The sequence below is a fragment of the Electrona antarctica genome (assembly GCF_951216825.1).
Source record: "Electrona antarctica genome assembly, chromosome: 10".
Classification (NCBI taxonomy): Eukaryota; Metazoa; Chordata; class Actinopteri; order Myctophiformes; family Myctophidae; genus Electrona; species Electrona antarctica.
This window is the reverse complement of record NC_136791.1, coordinates 399,167-413,337: the sequence shown is the minus strand read 5'-3', so window position 1 is coordinate 413,337 and position 14,171 is coordinate 399,167. Positions and strand designations below refer to the sequence as shown.

General features: G+C 47.2%; 2 protein-coding genes across 2 annotated transcripts in view; both read right to left on the bottom strand.

Moving 5' to 3' along the window:
• The window catches only part of LOC306931477 (uncharacterized protein), a gene marked incomplete at both ends in the record, with an annotated part of 5,894 nt that extends 5,682 nt beyond the window's left edge, over positions 1-212 (bottom strand). Inside the window, one exon of the mRNA XM_079512877.1 lies at positions 196-212. Within this exon, the coding sequence (XP_079369003.1) occupies positions 196-212 (17 nt within the window). The remainder of the gene's footprint in view (positions 1-195) is intronic.
• A 620-nt stretch (positions 213-832) lies between these two features.
• Positions 833-14,171, bottom strand: lrrc73 (leucine rich repeat containing 73). The gene is made up of 7 exons (XM_079512354.1): positions 14,002-14,171; positions 12,513-12,692; positions 12,098-12,258; positions 9,205-9,327; positions 8,897-8,997; positions 2,737-3,004; positions 833-1,151 (listed from the first exon to the last, which is right to left on the bottom strand). The coding sequence occupies exons 1-7, from the start codon at positions 14,091-14,093 to the stop codon at positions 1,078-1,080; spliced, it is 999 nt and encodes a 332-aa protein (XP_079368480.1). The 5' UTR covers positions 14,094-14,171; the 3' UTR covers positions 833-1,077.

Sequence of the window (14,171 nt, the reverse complement as noted above, 5' to 3'; positions counted from 1 at the left end):
GTTTTCTCTCTTCCTCTAAATAAAAACGCCTCCAGGGTTTCCGAGGCTAGGAGATAAAGAACAGTTTTAGAACACCGCCGAGTCCCGTTGGAGTTGCGAGCCGATACGTACAGAATAGTAAGTCATGTTCTGGCGACGGCATTTTCTCCGACTAACATTCAAAGTGGCTACTGGCCAATCACAGCACGTCCTTACGCAAACCCTGCGACCATTTCCACGGTCGCTTGGGGAACGTATGCATATAAAATAAGTTAATTTGAAGTTGAATGTGAACACTAGGGGGCGTTAATTGCCCCACCCTTCCCGCTACCCCACCGTGAGACCCAAAATGACGCCCCCGTACTATTGCCTACAAGTTCACTTTGTGAGTTAAGGGTGTGTCGTGACTCGTGTTGCGCCCAAACCTTGGCCTGTGATAGGAGGAGAGTTAAGGGTGTGTCGTGTTGTACCCAAACCTTGGCCTGTGATAGGAGGAGAGTTTAGGGTGTGTCGTGTTGCGCCCAAACCTTGGCCTGTGATAGGAGTGCTACATTACATCATGCAAGCGCAAAGTGGTGATTGGGTGCAACACCTGTCCATCTGTTTTAGAGCCCGACCGATAAGGCGGTTTTCGGCCGATATATATATATATACATATATATGGTTAAATAAAAATAAACTGCATTTTATGTGTATTATATATTTACTTATATAATCAATGTTAAATATTATTTTTCATATAAAATTATTAGTTATTGTTTGTTGACGAAATTGACAATAGGCTACACTTAGTCAAAGTTTGGCCATCATAGCCTAGTATTTATTTAGTTTTGTCGACGAAATCAGCGTTGGATCGGCCCCCAATAATCGGCCGGGCTCTGGCGTACAGAACTTAATTATTCATCACGTGATCTTGCAGTTCAACTAAGTGCAAACAAACAAACAAACAAACACAAAATAAATAAATCAAACTTTTCATTCAAACCAGCCAAATGTGATCCTTTCTTTCTTTAGGAAGTTGGTATGCGTGCGGGTTTGTGTGGGAGGGAGGGGTCACATCTCAGTCTCAGCCAATAGGCTCTCACCTAGACCCTGATGTCACATCTCAGTCTCAGCCAATAGGCTCTCACCTAGACCTGATGTCAGCAGGACCACGTGGTTGGGGGCGGAGTCTGTAAGGGGCGGGAGAACGGAGACGTTAAGTAAGGGTCAAGGGTCAAAACGCAGCTGTCCAACACGTTTCCTGTAGGGGGAGGAGCTTACTGGGGAAACCATGGCAACCAAAGCGTATTGATAACACGTACTCAATAAGCTTGTTATCAGGGTATTTTTTCGGGTATCAGGTTTCGAGCTCCGTTACTAGTAATAAATATATTTGACCAATTCAAATCTCTTCCATCTAACAATACAATGTAGTCTATTCTACTGTAGGGGCTTGGGTTGACTTGGTTAAGTGCCATGCATTGCACTGAAAATAGCTGATCTACAAGCTCACAACACGTCACAGTGCGACGCGTTGTGCGCTTGTAGATCTGCTATTTTCAGTTGAGCAACACCCGGCATGCATGTATGAATAGGGTCCATTTGTACACTCTCAGAGTCACAAACCCATAAGGGTCCTTTTTTTGTCTATCAATAATTTGACCCCTCAAGGACCCCTGAGGGGTCCCACCACCTCAGGGCCCCCCAGGGGTCCCCAATTTGAGAACCACTGCATCAGACTATGTGGCAGGTAAATACACACACCTCCACTCACACACACACACACACACACACACACACACACACACACACACACACACCGGGGGTTGAACCAGTTCCGTTCTTTTTTTCCCCCCGCCTAATTCTGAACCAAATGAATGGGTTCAAATCCCTAAAAGAAGGATTGGAACTGGAACCAAAACAATACTTCTTGTAGTCCTGAAGTGGGAACATCAGTAAATATGTTTCTGCTACTAACTGCTACTAACTGTAGCTCAACCAGCGGGTCGAGACCCCCCAGTGGGGGTTCTCAAAAAAACCCTTTTGTTTAATTGAAAAGCCTACTCAGTATGTGAGGGACAGGTCGATGTTTTTAAAGTATACCCCTGGAGGAACATAGGGGAGGGTTTATGCCTTTCTAATCTCAGTCCAAGACGAAGGTAAACTCATTTCACTTTGAGTCCAATGGAGGGTCAAACACATTTACACTTCATAAAATAATCAATCAATGAGACAATGGCGGTCGTTAACAGACCATCAACACACCTCGTCCAGGCGTCTCTTACAGGCTTCTAAACAGCCGCTGGACGGAAATGCACCGCTCGCGTGTGGCTGCAATTTGACGCGTCGGCAAAGTTTTTCCGCTTTTTTTTGCCGACACGTCAAGTTGTTGCAGCCGCGCGCGAGCGGTGCATTTCCGTCCACCGGATGTTTAGAAACCAGGAAAAGACAAAGGCCTGGATGAGGCGTTTTGTGCCGTGAAGGTGTGAACGACCCAGTCAAATCTCCCTCAGAGAGAGAGAGAGAGAGAGAGAGAGAGAGAGAGAGAGAGAGAGAGAGAGAGAGAGAGAGAGAGAGAGAGACTATTCAGCGTCTCAACGATGGTGAATGACATCCCGTTTCTTCCCCGGTCAGATGGAGGGTCAAGCATTTCATACCAGGGTATATTTTCTCTAGAGGTACACTTTAAAAACATCGACCTGTCCCTAATTTGTTAGGGACAGGACAACTGGTGGGTGGAGAGAGAGAGAGGGAAGGGGAGGAGTCAGCCCTTACTGCTGTGTGGGAGCCAGGAGGAGGCGTGGCCTAGCAGAGGGCCCGCCTGCTGCTGGTGCTTGTCTCTGATTGGCTGCTGCTGATGATGGTGCTGCTTGTCCCTGATTGGCAGCAGGGCGCTGCTGTGGGGCGGAGCTCCCTCCTCCTCTTCGCCGTCATTGGACAGCAGGTCTGAGATCTGCTGCTGCAGCTCTGGACCAATGGCGTTCTCCGCTAGCACCAGGACGCGCAGACACGTCGGGTAGTTCTCTACCATGTCCAGGAACACCTAATTAACATAAATAATTAACATAATTAACACAATACTTAACATTATTAACACTAGACCTGTACGTGCCCGTCGGCCACCGGCCTACTTGAGAACGATGCAAATACCCGTTGTCAACTTGTCATAGCACCCGTTTTAACTGTCTGTCTGTGTCCCACATGGAGATCTCTGTATCTGTCTGTCTGTGTCCCACATGGAGATATCTGTATCTGTCTGTCTGTGTCCCACATGGAGATCTCTGTATCTGTCTGTCTGTGTCCCACATGGAGATCTCTGTATCTGTCTGTCTGTGTCCCACATGGAGATCTCTGTATCTGTCTGTCTGTGTCCCACATGGAGATCTCTGTATCTGTCTGTGTCCCACATGGAGATCTCTGTATCTGTCTGTCTGTGTCCCACATGGAGATCTCTGTATCTGTCTGTCTGTGTCCCACATGGAGATCTCTGTATCTGTCTGTCTGTGTCCCACATGGAGATCTCTGTATCTGTCTGTCTGTGTCCCACATGGAGATCTCTGTATCTGTCTGTGTCCCACATGGAGATCTCTGTATCTGTCTGTCTGTGTCCCACATGGAGATCTCTGTATCTGTCTGTCTGTGTCCCACATGGAGATCTCTGTATCTGTCTGTCTGTGTCCCACATGGAGATCTCTGTATCTGTCTGTCTGTGTCCCACATGGAGATCTCTGTATCTGTCTGTGTCCCACATGGAGATCTCTGGGGTGGAACGCGTGTGTCGAATTTGAAGTCGGTAGGACTAACGGTTCTCGAGTTACGGACACGTCGGGTAGTTCTCTACCATGTCCAAGAACACCTAATTAACACAAGTAAGACGCGCAAACGCGGGAAGCGAACGCAACTCGTAAATTGCAATAACAACAATTAGAATAAATTACGTACTTTTTAAGGTTTTTTTTAAGTTAAGTTTTTTTAAATTAAATGTTTTTTCAAGTTATTTTTTTAGTGTGTGTATGTGTGCGTGCGTGTTTCTTTTTTAGGTTTCTTTTTTTAAAGTTTTTTCTTTAAGTTTTTTTTTAAGTTAAGTTTTTTGCGTGTGTGCGTTTTTCCTTTTTAAGTTTTTTTTTTAAGTTAAGTTTTTTTTTAAGTTAAGTTTTTTTTAAGTTAAGTTTCTTGTGTGTGTGCGTTTTTCCTTTTTAAGTTAAGTTTTTTTTTAAGTTAAGTTTTTTTTGTGTGTGCCTTTTTCCTTTTTAAGTTTTTTTTTTAAGTTCATGTCTGTCTGTCTGTGTGTCTGTGTGTGTGTCCCGCTGTAACACCACCCGCCCACCACCAGAGGGCGCAGCTGTATCACACACAAAAACACACACACACATGCACGCACGCACACACACACGCACGCACGCACACACACACGCACACACAAAAAACGTAACTTAAAAAAAAACGTAACTTAAAAAAAAACGTAACTTAAAAAAAAAACTTACAAAGGAAAAACGCACACACAAAAAACTTCACTTAAAAAAAAACTTAACTTAAAAAAAAAACTTAAAAAGGAAAAAGGCACACACAAAAAAAACTTAACTTAAAAAAAAACTTAACTTAAAAAGGAAAAACGCACACACACAAGAAACTTAACTTAAAAAAAACTTAACTTAAAAAAAAACTTAACTTAAAAAAAAAACTTAAAAAGGAAAAACGCACACACGCAAAAAACTTAACTTAAAAAAAAACTTAAAGAAAAAACTTTAAAAAAAGAAACCTAAAAAAGAAACACGCACGCACACATACACACACTAAAAAAATAACTTGAAAAAACATTTAATTTAAAAAAACTTAACTTAAAAAAAACCTTAAAAAGTACGTAATTTATTCTAATTGTTGTTATTGCAATTTACGAGTTGCGTTCGCTTCCCGCGTTTGCGCGTCTTACTTGTAGTAAATGCTCACTGCGTTCGCAATAATAATTAACATAATTAACATGAAGACACGTTGGGTAGTTTTCTACCATGTCCAGGAACACCTGGGGACATAATTAACATACATAATTAACATAATTAACATAAAGACATACACGTAAGGTAGTTTGACTGTCTTGTTCCACTTTTTGCTTTGGCAATGTAAACCATAGAGTATATAAAAGGATAGTAAGTAGTAAGTAAGTACATTTTATTTATAAAGCACCTTTCGAAGCAAAGCTACAAGGTGCTGAACAATTGACACAGTAAAAACAAATAGAAACACAGTTGTGACAATATAAATGAGCAAAACAAAAACAAACAAGGCAGAACAAAGACTAGGGCTATAAAATGAATCAGGTCAAAGGTACATGGGAGAAATACTTACGGAATAAATGAGTCTTTAAAAGTCTCTTAAAACAGTCGACTGACTCAGCTTTTTTCAACGCCAGGGGCAAGGCATTCCATAGGGTAGGAGCTACCACAGCGAAAGCCCGGCGGTCACCCTTCGTTTTCAACTTGGACACGGGTATTTTCTAGCAGACCTTTGTTGGAGGATCTGAGGGGTCTGACATTGGTTTTAGGAGGTAGTAGGTTGGAGGATCTGAGAGGTCTGACATTGGTTTTAGGAGGTAGTAGGTTGGAGGATCTGAGAGGTCTGACATTGGTTTTAGGAGGTAGTAGGTTGGAGGATCTGAGAGGTCTGACATTGGTTTTAGGAGGTAGTAGGTTGGAGGATCTGAGAGGTCTGACATTGGTTTTAGGAGGTAGTAGGTTGGAGGACCTGAGAGGTCTGACATTGGTTTTAGGAGGTAGTAGGTTGGAGGATCTGAGAGGTCTGACATTGGTTTTAGGAGGTAGTAGGTTGGAGGATCTGAGAGGTCTGACATTGGTTTTAGGAGGTAGTAGGTTGGAGGATCTGAGAGGTCTGACATTGGTTTTAGGAGGTAGTAGGTTGGAGGATCTGAGAGGTCTGACATTGGTTTTAGGAGGTAGTAGGTCGATGATATACAGCGGGGCCAGCCCATGTAGAGCTTTAAAAGTAATTAAAAGTATTTTAAAATCAATTCTGGCTTTAATAGGGAGCCAGTGTAGTGCGGCTAGTACTGGAGTTATATGTGCCCTGATAGAGACTGATCTGGCGTGAAGCTCCCCCCCCCCCCCCCCCCCCCAGTGGAAGTTGCTCAGTGGCGTTTTGAAGCACCCGGAAGGACCGTCTACTTCCGCCTTTTTTCGATTTGGGCACCAACATTTGGTGCCCAAAATGCGGAAGTGCAAACGTGCTCAACGTTAAAGCCCAGCTGCACGGGGTTTCCTCGCCATACTTCCACGGGTCCGCCTGCAGTCCCTCCTCTTACCGCTAGGGCCGAGCGCCTCAACGTTAAAGCCCAGCTGCTGCACGGGGTTTCCTCGCCATACTTCCACGGGTCCGCCTGCAGTCCCTCCTCTTACCACTAGGGCCGAGCGCCTCAACGTTAAAGCCCAGCTGCACGGGGTTTCCTCGCCATACTTCCACGGGTCCGCCTGCAGTCCCTCCTCTTACCACTAGGGCCGCCTGCAGTCCCTCCTCTTACCGCTAGGGCCGAGCGCCTCAACGTTAAAGCCCAGCTGCACGGGGTTTCCTCGTCATACTTCCACGGGTCCGCCTGCAGTCCCTCCTCTTACCGCTAGGGCCGAGCGCCTCAACGTTAAAGCCCAGCTGCACGGGGTTTCCTCGCCTGCAGTCCCTCCTCTTACCACTAGGGCCGAGCGCCTCAACGTTGGAAAGCCTCACTGGCCCCTTGATGTAAACTTATGTTGTCTCATGCCAATAAAGCTGTGGTAGGATTAGAAGTAGTAGTAAGATCAATTAGGAGCCACAGTGCCATCTAGTGGCCAGACTAACACACTGCTGCTCAGCCTTTATTTGACCTGCTGAGGGGGAAGGGGAGTGAGACATAAGGACAGAGAGACGTGCTGATTGGTCAGCCGCCGTATAACCCCCAAGGGCCGATAAGGCATCTAAACCAATCGACAACAAGCTAAAGCCATATCTTTCCCTATGACAGACAGCTGACAAATCGGTGCTCGATGAGGTCATTGGTTTGTGAACTGTCCAGGGCCGGATCTACCATATGGGCACTTTGGGCACGTGCCCAGGGGCCCTTGGGCTCCAGGGGCCCTTGGGCACAAAAATTGTCCCCGCTAATCCAAATGAAATAAATGGTGTCTAAAAAAGATTAGTGTTTTATTGTTGGTGAGAAGGCAGCTGAAAAGTGCAATTGTGTGTAAAGCAGCAACAATGCGTTAGATTGGCTGTTGTTCAAGGTGGGCGGGCCCACTGGGCTGTGTGAGGTCAGGTGATTGGCTGTTGTTCAAGGTGGGCTGTGTGAGGTCAGGTGATTGGCTGTTGTTCAAGGTGGGCTGTGTGAGGTCAGGTGATTGGCTGTTGTTCAAGGTGGGCTGTGTGAGGTCAGGTGATTGGCTGTTGTTCAAGGTGTGCTGTGTGAGGTCAGGTGATTGGCTGTTGTTCAAGGTGGGCTGTTTGAGGTCAGGTGATTGGCTGTTGTTCAAGGTGGGCTGTGTGAGGTCAGGTGGAGAGGTGGGCGGGCCCACTGGGCTGTGTGAGGTCAGGTGATTGGCTGTTGTTCAAGGTGGGCTGTGTGAGGTCAGGTGGAGAGGTGGGCGGGCCCACTGGGCTGTGTGAGGTCAGGTGGGGAGGTGGGCGGGCCCACTGGGCGAGTGATCTCCAGAGGAGGCGAGACGCACGTTTCCGCCACACAGAAGCATGGCTTCCGCCTGGTCACAGAAGGGGGCGTTCAGTCGGCCAATCAGAGGCAGGTTTCCTCATGCCAATAAAGCTCCCTTGGAAGTCCCGGAAAAGACGCGCTGTGATTGGCCAGTAGTCACTTGAGTTTTTGTCTTTAGAAGACATTTGTAAAGAATCTGCCTCAAAGTGGGTTAAGAACTTTGATTGGTTGCTAGGTGGTTGCTATGGGGTGTATCTACCTGTCCTGATTGGTTGCTAGGTGGTTGCTAGGGGGTGTATCTACCTGTCCTGATTGGTTGCTAGGTGGTTGCTAGGGGGTGTATCTACCTGTCCTGATTGGTTGCTAGGTGGTTGCTAGGGGGTGTATATACCTGTCCTGATTGGTTGCTAGGGGGTGTATATACCTGTGCTGATTGGTTGCTAGGTGGTTGCTAGGGGGTGTATATACCTGTGCTGATTGGTTGCTAGGGGCTGTATATACCTGTGCTGATTGGTTGCTAGGGGGTGTATATACCTGTGCTGATTGGTTGCTAGGGGGTGTATATACCTGTGCTGATTGGTTGCTAGGGGGTGTATATACCTGTGCTGATTGGTTGCTAGGTGGTTGCTAGGGGGTGTATCTACCTGTGCTGATTGGTTGCTAGGGGGTGTATCTACCTGTCCTGATTGGTTGCTAGGTGGTTGCTAGGGGGTGTATATACCTGTCCTGATTGGTTGCTAGGGGGTGTATATACCTGTGCTGATTGGTTGCTAGGTGGTTGCTAGGGGGTGTATATACCTGTGCTGATTGGTTGCTAGGGGCTGTATATACCTGTGCTGATTGGTTGCTAGGGGGTGTATATACCTGTGCTGATTGGTTGCTAGGGGGTGTATATACCTGTGCTGATTGGTTGCTAGGGGGTGTATCTACCTGTGCTGATTGGTTGCTAGGGGGTGTATATACCTGTGCTGATTGGTTGCTAGGTGGTTGCTAGGGGGTGTATCTACCTGTGCTGATTGGTTGCTAGGGGGTGTATATACACCTGTGCTGATTGGTTGCTAGGTGGTTGCTAGGGGGTGTATATACCTGTGCTGATTGGTTGCTAGGGGGTGTATATACCTGTGCTGATTGGTTGCCAGGTGGTTGCTAGGGGGTGTATCTACCTGTGCTGAGTGGTTGCTAGGTGGTTGCTAGGGGGTGTATATACCTGTGCTGATTGGTTGCTAGGTGGTTGCTAGGGGGTGTATCTACCTGTGCTGATTGGTTAGTGAGTCCGGTCCCCTCCAGGTCCAACACCTCCAGGGTTCTGCTGGACGCCACGGCAACCGCCAGCATCCCTGCTATCTGGTCTCCTAGCAACCATATAAACAATACAATCATCTACCTAGCAACCATATAAACAATACAATCATCTACCTAGCAACCATATAAACAATACAATCATCTACCTAGCAACCATATAAACAATGTTACAGTCAAACCAAACCACAGGTAAAGACGCACGCGTGCACGCGCACACACACACACACACACACACACACACACACACACACTCTTACCCAGTGGGTTGTAGTCCAGGTTGAGCACTCGGAGCTGGGAGCTGTGAGCCACGGCAATGGCGAGGCGAGCCCAGCCTTTGGTGCTGATTCCTGGGTTAGCGCTGAGGGTCAGCTCCCTGAGCCCTGGAACACACAGTTAGCACAGAGTTAGCTCCCTGAGCCCTGGAGCACACAGTTAGCACAGAGTTAGCACAGAGTTAGCCTGTTAGCGCTGAGGGTCAGCTCCCTGAGCCCTGGAACACACAGTTAGCACACAGTTAGCACAGAGTTAGCCTGTTAGCGCTGAGGGTCAGCTCCCTGAGCCCTGGAACACACAGTTAGCACACAGTTAGCACAGAGTTAGCCTGTTAGCGCTGAGGGTCAGCTCCCTGAGCCCTGGAACACAGAGTTAGCACACAGTTAGCACAGAGTTAGACTGTTAGCGCTGAGGGTCAGCTCCCTGAGCCCTGGAGCACAGAGTTAGCACACAGTTAGCACACAGTTAGCCTGTTAGCGCTGAGGGTCAGCTCCCTGAGCCCTGGAACACACAGTTAGCACACAGTTAGCACACAGTTAGCCTGTTAGCGCTGAGGGTCAGCTCCCTGAGCCCTGGAACACACAGTTAGCACACAGTTAGCACACAGTTAGCCTGTTAGCGCTGAGGGTCAGCTCCCTGAGCCCTGGAACACACAGTTAGCACAGAGTTAGCACAGAGTTAGCCTGTTAGCGCTGAGGGTCAGCTCCCTGAGCCCTGGAACACACAGTTAGCACACAGTTAGCACAGAGTTAGCCTGTTAGCGCTGAGGGTCAGCTCCCTGAGCCCTGGAACACACAGTTAGCACACAGTTAGCACAGAGTTAGCCTGTTAGCGCTGAGGGTCAGCTCCCTGAGCCCTGGAACACACAGTTAGCACACAGTTAGCCTGTTAGCGCTGAGGGTCAGCTCCCTGAGCCCTGGAACACACAGTTAGCACACAGTTAGCCTGTTAGCGCTGAGGGTCAGCTCCCTGAGCCCTGGAACACACAGTTAGCACACAGTTAGCCTGTTAGCGCTGAGGGTCAGCTCCCTGAGCCCTGGAACACACAGTTAGCACACAGTTAGCCTGTTAGCGCTGAGGGTCAGCTCCCTGAGCCCTGGAACACACAGTTAGCACACAGTTAGCCTGTTAGCGCTGAGGGTCAGCTCCCTGAGCCCTGGAACACACAGTTAGCACAGAGTTAGCCTGTTAGCGCTGAGGGTCAGCTCCCTGAGCCCTGGAACACACAGTTAGCACAGAGTTAGCCTGTTAGCGCTGAGGGTCAGCTCCCTGAGCCCTGGAACACACAGTTAGCACAGAGTTAGCCTGTTAGCGCTGAGGGTCAGCTCCCTGAGCCCTGGAACACACAGTTAGCACACAGTTAGCCTGTTAGCGCTGAGGGTCAGCTCCCTGAGCCCTGGAACACACAGTTAGCACACAGTTAGCCTGTTAGCGCTGAGGGTCAGCTCCCTGAGCCCTGGAACACACAGTTAGCACACAGTTAGCCTGTTAGCGCTGAGGGTCAGCTCCCTGAGCCCTGGAACACACAGTTAGCACAGAGTTAGCCTGTTAGCGCTGAGGGTCAGCTCCCTGAGCCCTGGAACACACAGTTAGCACACAGTTAGCCTGTTAGCGCTGAGGGTCAGCTCCCTGAGCCCTGGAACACACAGTTAGCACACAGTTAGCCTGTTAGCGCTGAGGGTCAGACATACTATTGGTCCGACTGTCATTAGACCGACAACCTATACCTCAGACCCTAACCTAACCAGAACCGCAGCACGGGAGCAGCGCCTGGAACCACACAGAGTGTTAAAGATGCTGCAAGGGCTCTGCTTTGGTTGAAACTACATGTTTTGGTTGAAGAAGCATTAGCTAAAGCTCTATATTCATTAGCTAAAGCTCTATATTCAGGTAGTAATCATTAGCTAAAGCTCTATATTCAGGTAGTAATAATTAGCTAAAGCTCTATATTCAGGTAGTAATCATTAGCTAAAGCTCTATATTCAGGTAGTAATCATTAGCTAAAGCTCTATATTCAGGTAGTAATCATTAGCTAAAGCTCTATATTCAGGTAGTAATCATTAGCTAAAGCTCTATATTCAGGTAGTAATCATTAGCTAAAGCTCTATATTCAGGTAGTAATAATTAGCTAAAGCTCTATATTCAGGTAGTAATCATTAGCTAAAGCTCTATATTCAGGTAGTAATCATTAGCTAAAGCTCTATATTCAGGTAATAATCATTAGCTAAAGCTCTATATTCAGGTAATAATCATTAGCTAAAGCTCTATATTCAGGTAGTAATCATTAGCTAAAGCTCTATATTCAGGTAGTAATCATTAGCTAAAGCTCTATATTCAGGTAGTAATCATTGCTACATATAGAATTTAGAGTCTCCCAGTCTCTCCTGCTCTTCAGTGAACAAAAAGTACATTCACAGGTGGATCACCAACTTCAATTACAACCGCCTGTTAGTACAGTATATAGCAATGACACCATCAGATTATAGTGATATTTAACACATGTTTCAGGTGTGTCTCTGATAACGTGTCGGGTCTACCCAGCAGTAGTAGTAGTTCTATCGACTTAGCTCCATCGGGCGGTAACATCCCACAGATGTATACGTACCAGACTTGGCCCCTTCGGGCGGTAACATCCCACAGACCAGACTCAGGGCCTGGTCTCCCAGTACGTACCAGACTTGGCTCCATCGGGAGGCAGCATCCCACAGACCAGACTCAGGGCCTGGTCTCCCAGTACGTACCAGACTTGGCTCCATCGGGAGGCAGCATCCCACAGACCAGACTCAGGGCCTGGTCTCCCAGTACGTACCAGACTTGGCCCCGTCGGGCGGTAACATCCCACAGACCAGACTCAGGGCCTGGTCTCCCAGTACGTACCAGACTTGGCTCCATCGGGAGGCAGCATCCCACAGATGAGGCCGAGGGCCTGGTCTCCCAGCATGCAGTCCCCCAGGTCCAGACTGACCAGGGACGGATGGGACGACAGGGACACGTTGAGACTGACCAGACCAGCGTCCAGCAGAGGACTGCCATGAAGACTGAGAGAGAGACAGAGAGACAGAGAGACAGAGAGACAGAGAGAGAGAGTCCCTTATTGGCCGGTGGAAACACCGACATGCATACGGTTGACAACACCGACATGCATACCCAGCCGATCGCAGTACTTGTGCGCTCTGCTTGCGCTAGTAATACGTGTGAACTTACAACAGGGTCTGCAGTGACCGGTTGGCCTGTAGGGTACAGTGTACAGTGTAGTGTACAGTGTGTAGTGTACAGTGTACAGTGAACTTACAACAGGGTCTGCAGTGACCTGTTGGCCTGTAGGGCGTCGGCCAGGTGTTTGGTCCTGCTGATGTTGTTGACCACGCCCAGGTTGAGGTTGAGCTGGACCAGGCTCTGGCACTCTGCCAAGCCCCGACACACCCTGCCAAAGTCACGGTCCGACAGCTGGCAGCCGCGCACCGACAGCAGCCTGGCACACAAGACAAGGAGGCAGGGGTCATTTAGTCTGGCACACAAGACAAGACAAGACAAGACAAGACCAGGAGGCTGGGGTCATTTAGTCTGGAACACAAGACAAGACAAGACCAGGAGGCTGGGGTCATTTAGTCTGGCAGCAGCCTGGCACACAAGACAAGACAAGACAACACAACACAAGACAAGAAGGCAGGGGTCATTTATTTAGTAGACTAAAATTGTGATGAAAATGTTTTCGTCTACTAACATTTATCACTGACAAAAACGAAATAACAAGTAAATAAAAACAAAGCTACGATGACAAAAACTAAGACTAAATATATTGTCAATTTCGTCAACAAATAAAAAGTTAAAAACTACAGTAAAATGTCAGGGAGGTCCAGTAGAACCGACAAGACAAGTCATGTTGTGTTTGCTTGGCTCGGCTGTTGAACTCTGAAAATGTGTTGTGAGCTTGAAGATCGGTTATTTTCAGCATGCAAACCAGTTTTAACCCATAAAGACCTGTGTTACTTTAGCTTTTAACCATTTTAACTAGAGATGTCCCGATACTGTGTCGGTATCGGAAAAGTATCGGATCGGCCCTTATTTGGTCATATCGGTATCGGTGAATATGCCAGTCTAACCAGATCCCACACAGGGGTAAGGGGTTGACACTATGGCAGGTAAATAAAATGTTGGGACATGTGGAGTTTGCTTTGGAGTTGCCCCAAACTGCAAGTGTACATTTGAGTGAGGAGTCTGCTATAAACACAACACCAGATATATAGCTAGATAGCTATAAACACAACATGAGATATATAGCTAGAAAGCTATGAACACTATTCCTGGTCGGTGGATTTCAAAATAAGATCTTTTTTCTTTTTGTATTATTATAAATATTATTCTCTGGTATTCGGTATCGGTATCAGCTAACACAGAAATTGTGGATCGGGATCGGATCGGAAACGAAAAAAGGGACATCCCTAATTTTAACCATTCTTTTAAACTCCATCTATTGAAAATAGCAGATCTACAAGCACATAGTGCTTGCTACGAGTGCCGCGCTATGAACTTGCTGTTTTTGAAAAATCTTGAAAATGTGGCGCAAATCTTTGAATATATATATTCTTTCACACTCATATCTGCTCCTGGGAGGTCCTGGAACAACATATTTTGAGATGGGGTCGGCAGCCAAGTAGGCTACATATAATTATTGGAGTTCTTGACATAGAAACATTTCAGAAAACTGCAAGGATTCAAGAAAACATTTGTAGGAAAACCACAGAATGAAGTATTATTTGAGTAAATGAATGTAGTTTTACCTGACACCGTGTTCCTTCAGGCTCTCACAGATGTCCTTGATCTCTGCCCCGGACAGGGTCTCCCCTGTGATCTGGATGGAGCCAGGAAGCATGGTAGCGCCGATACCCCCCCGATACACTATCAATAATCAATCAATAACTTAGATCTGGATGGAGCCAGGAAGCATGGT

Excerpts from the sequence above, each read along its gene's own strand:
- lrrc73 (XM_079512354.1), bottom strand. The coding sequence starts at position 14,093 with ATGCTTCCTGGCTCCATCCAGATCACAGGGGAGACCCTGTCCGGGGCA. Across the intron at positions 12,259-12,512 it reads AGGTCACTGCAGACCCTGTT|TCTTCATGGCAGTCCTCTGC; the intron begins GTAAGTTCACTG and ends TCTCTCTCTCAG. Across the intron at positions 8,998-9,204 it reads CCTGGACTACAACCCACTGG|GAGACCAGATAGCAGGGATG; the intron begins GTAAGAGTGTGT and ends TATGGTTGCTAG.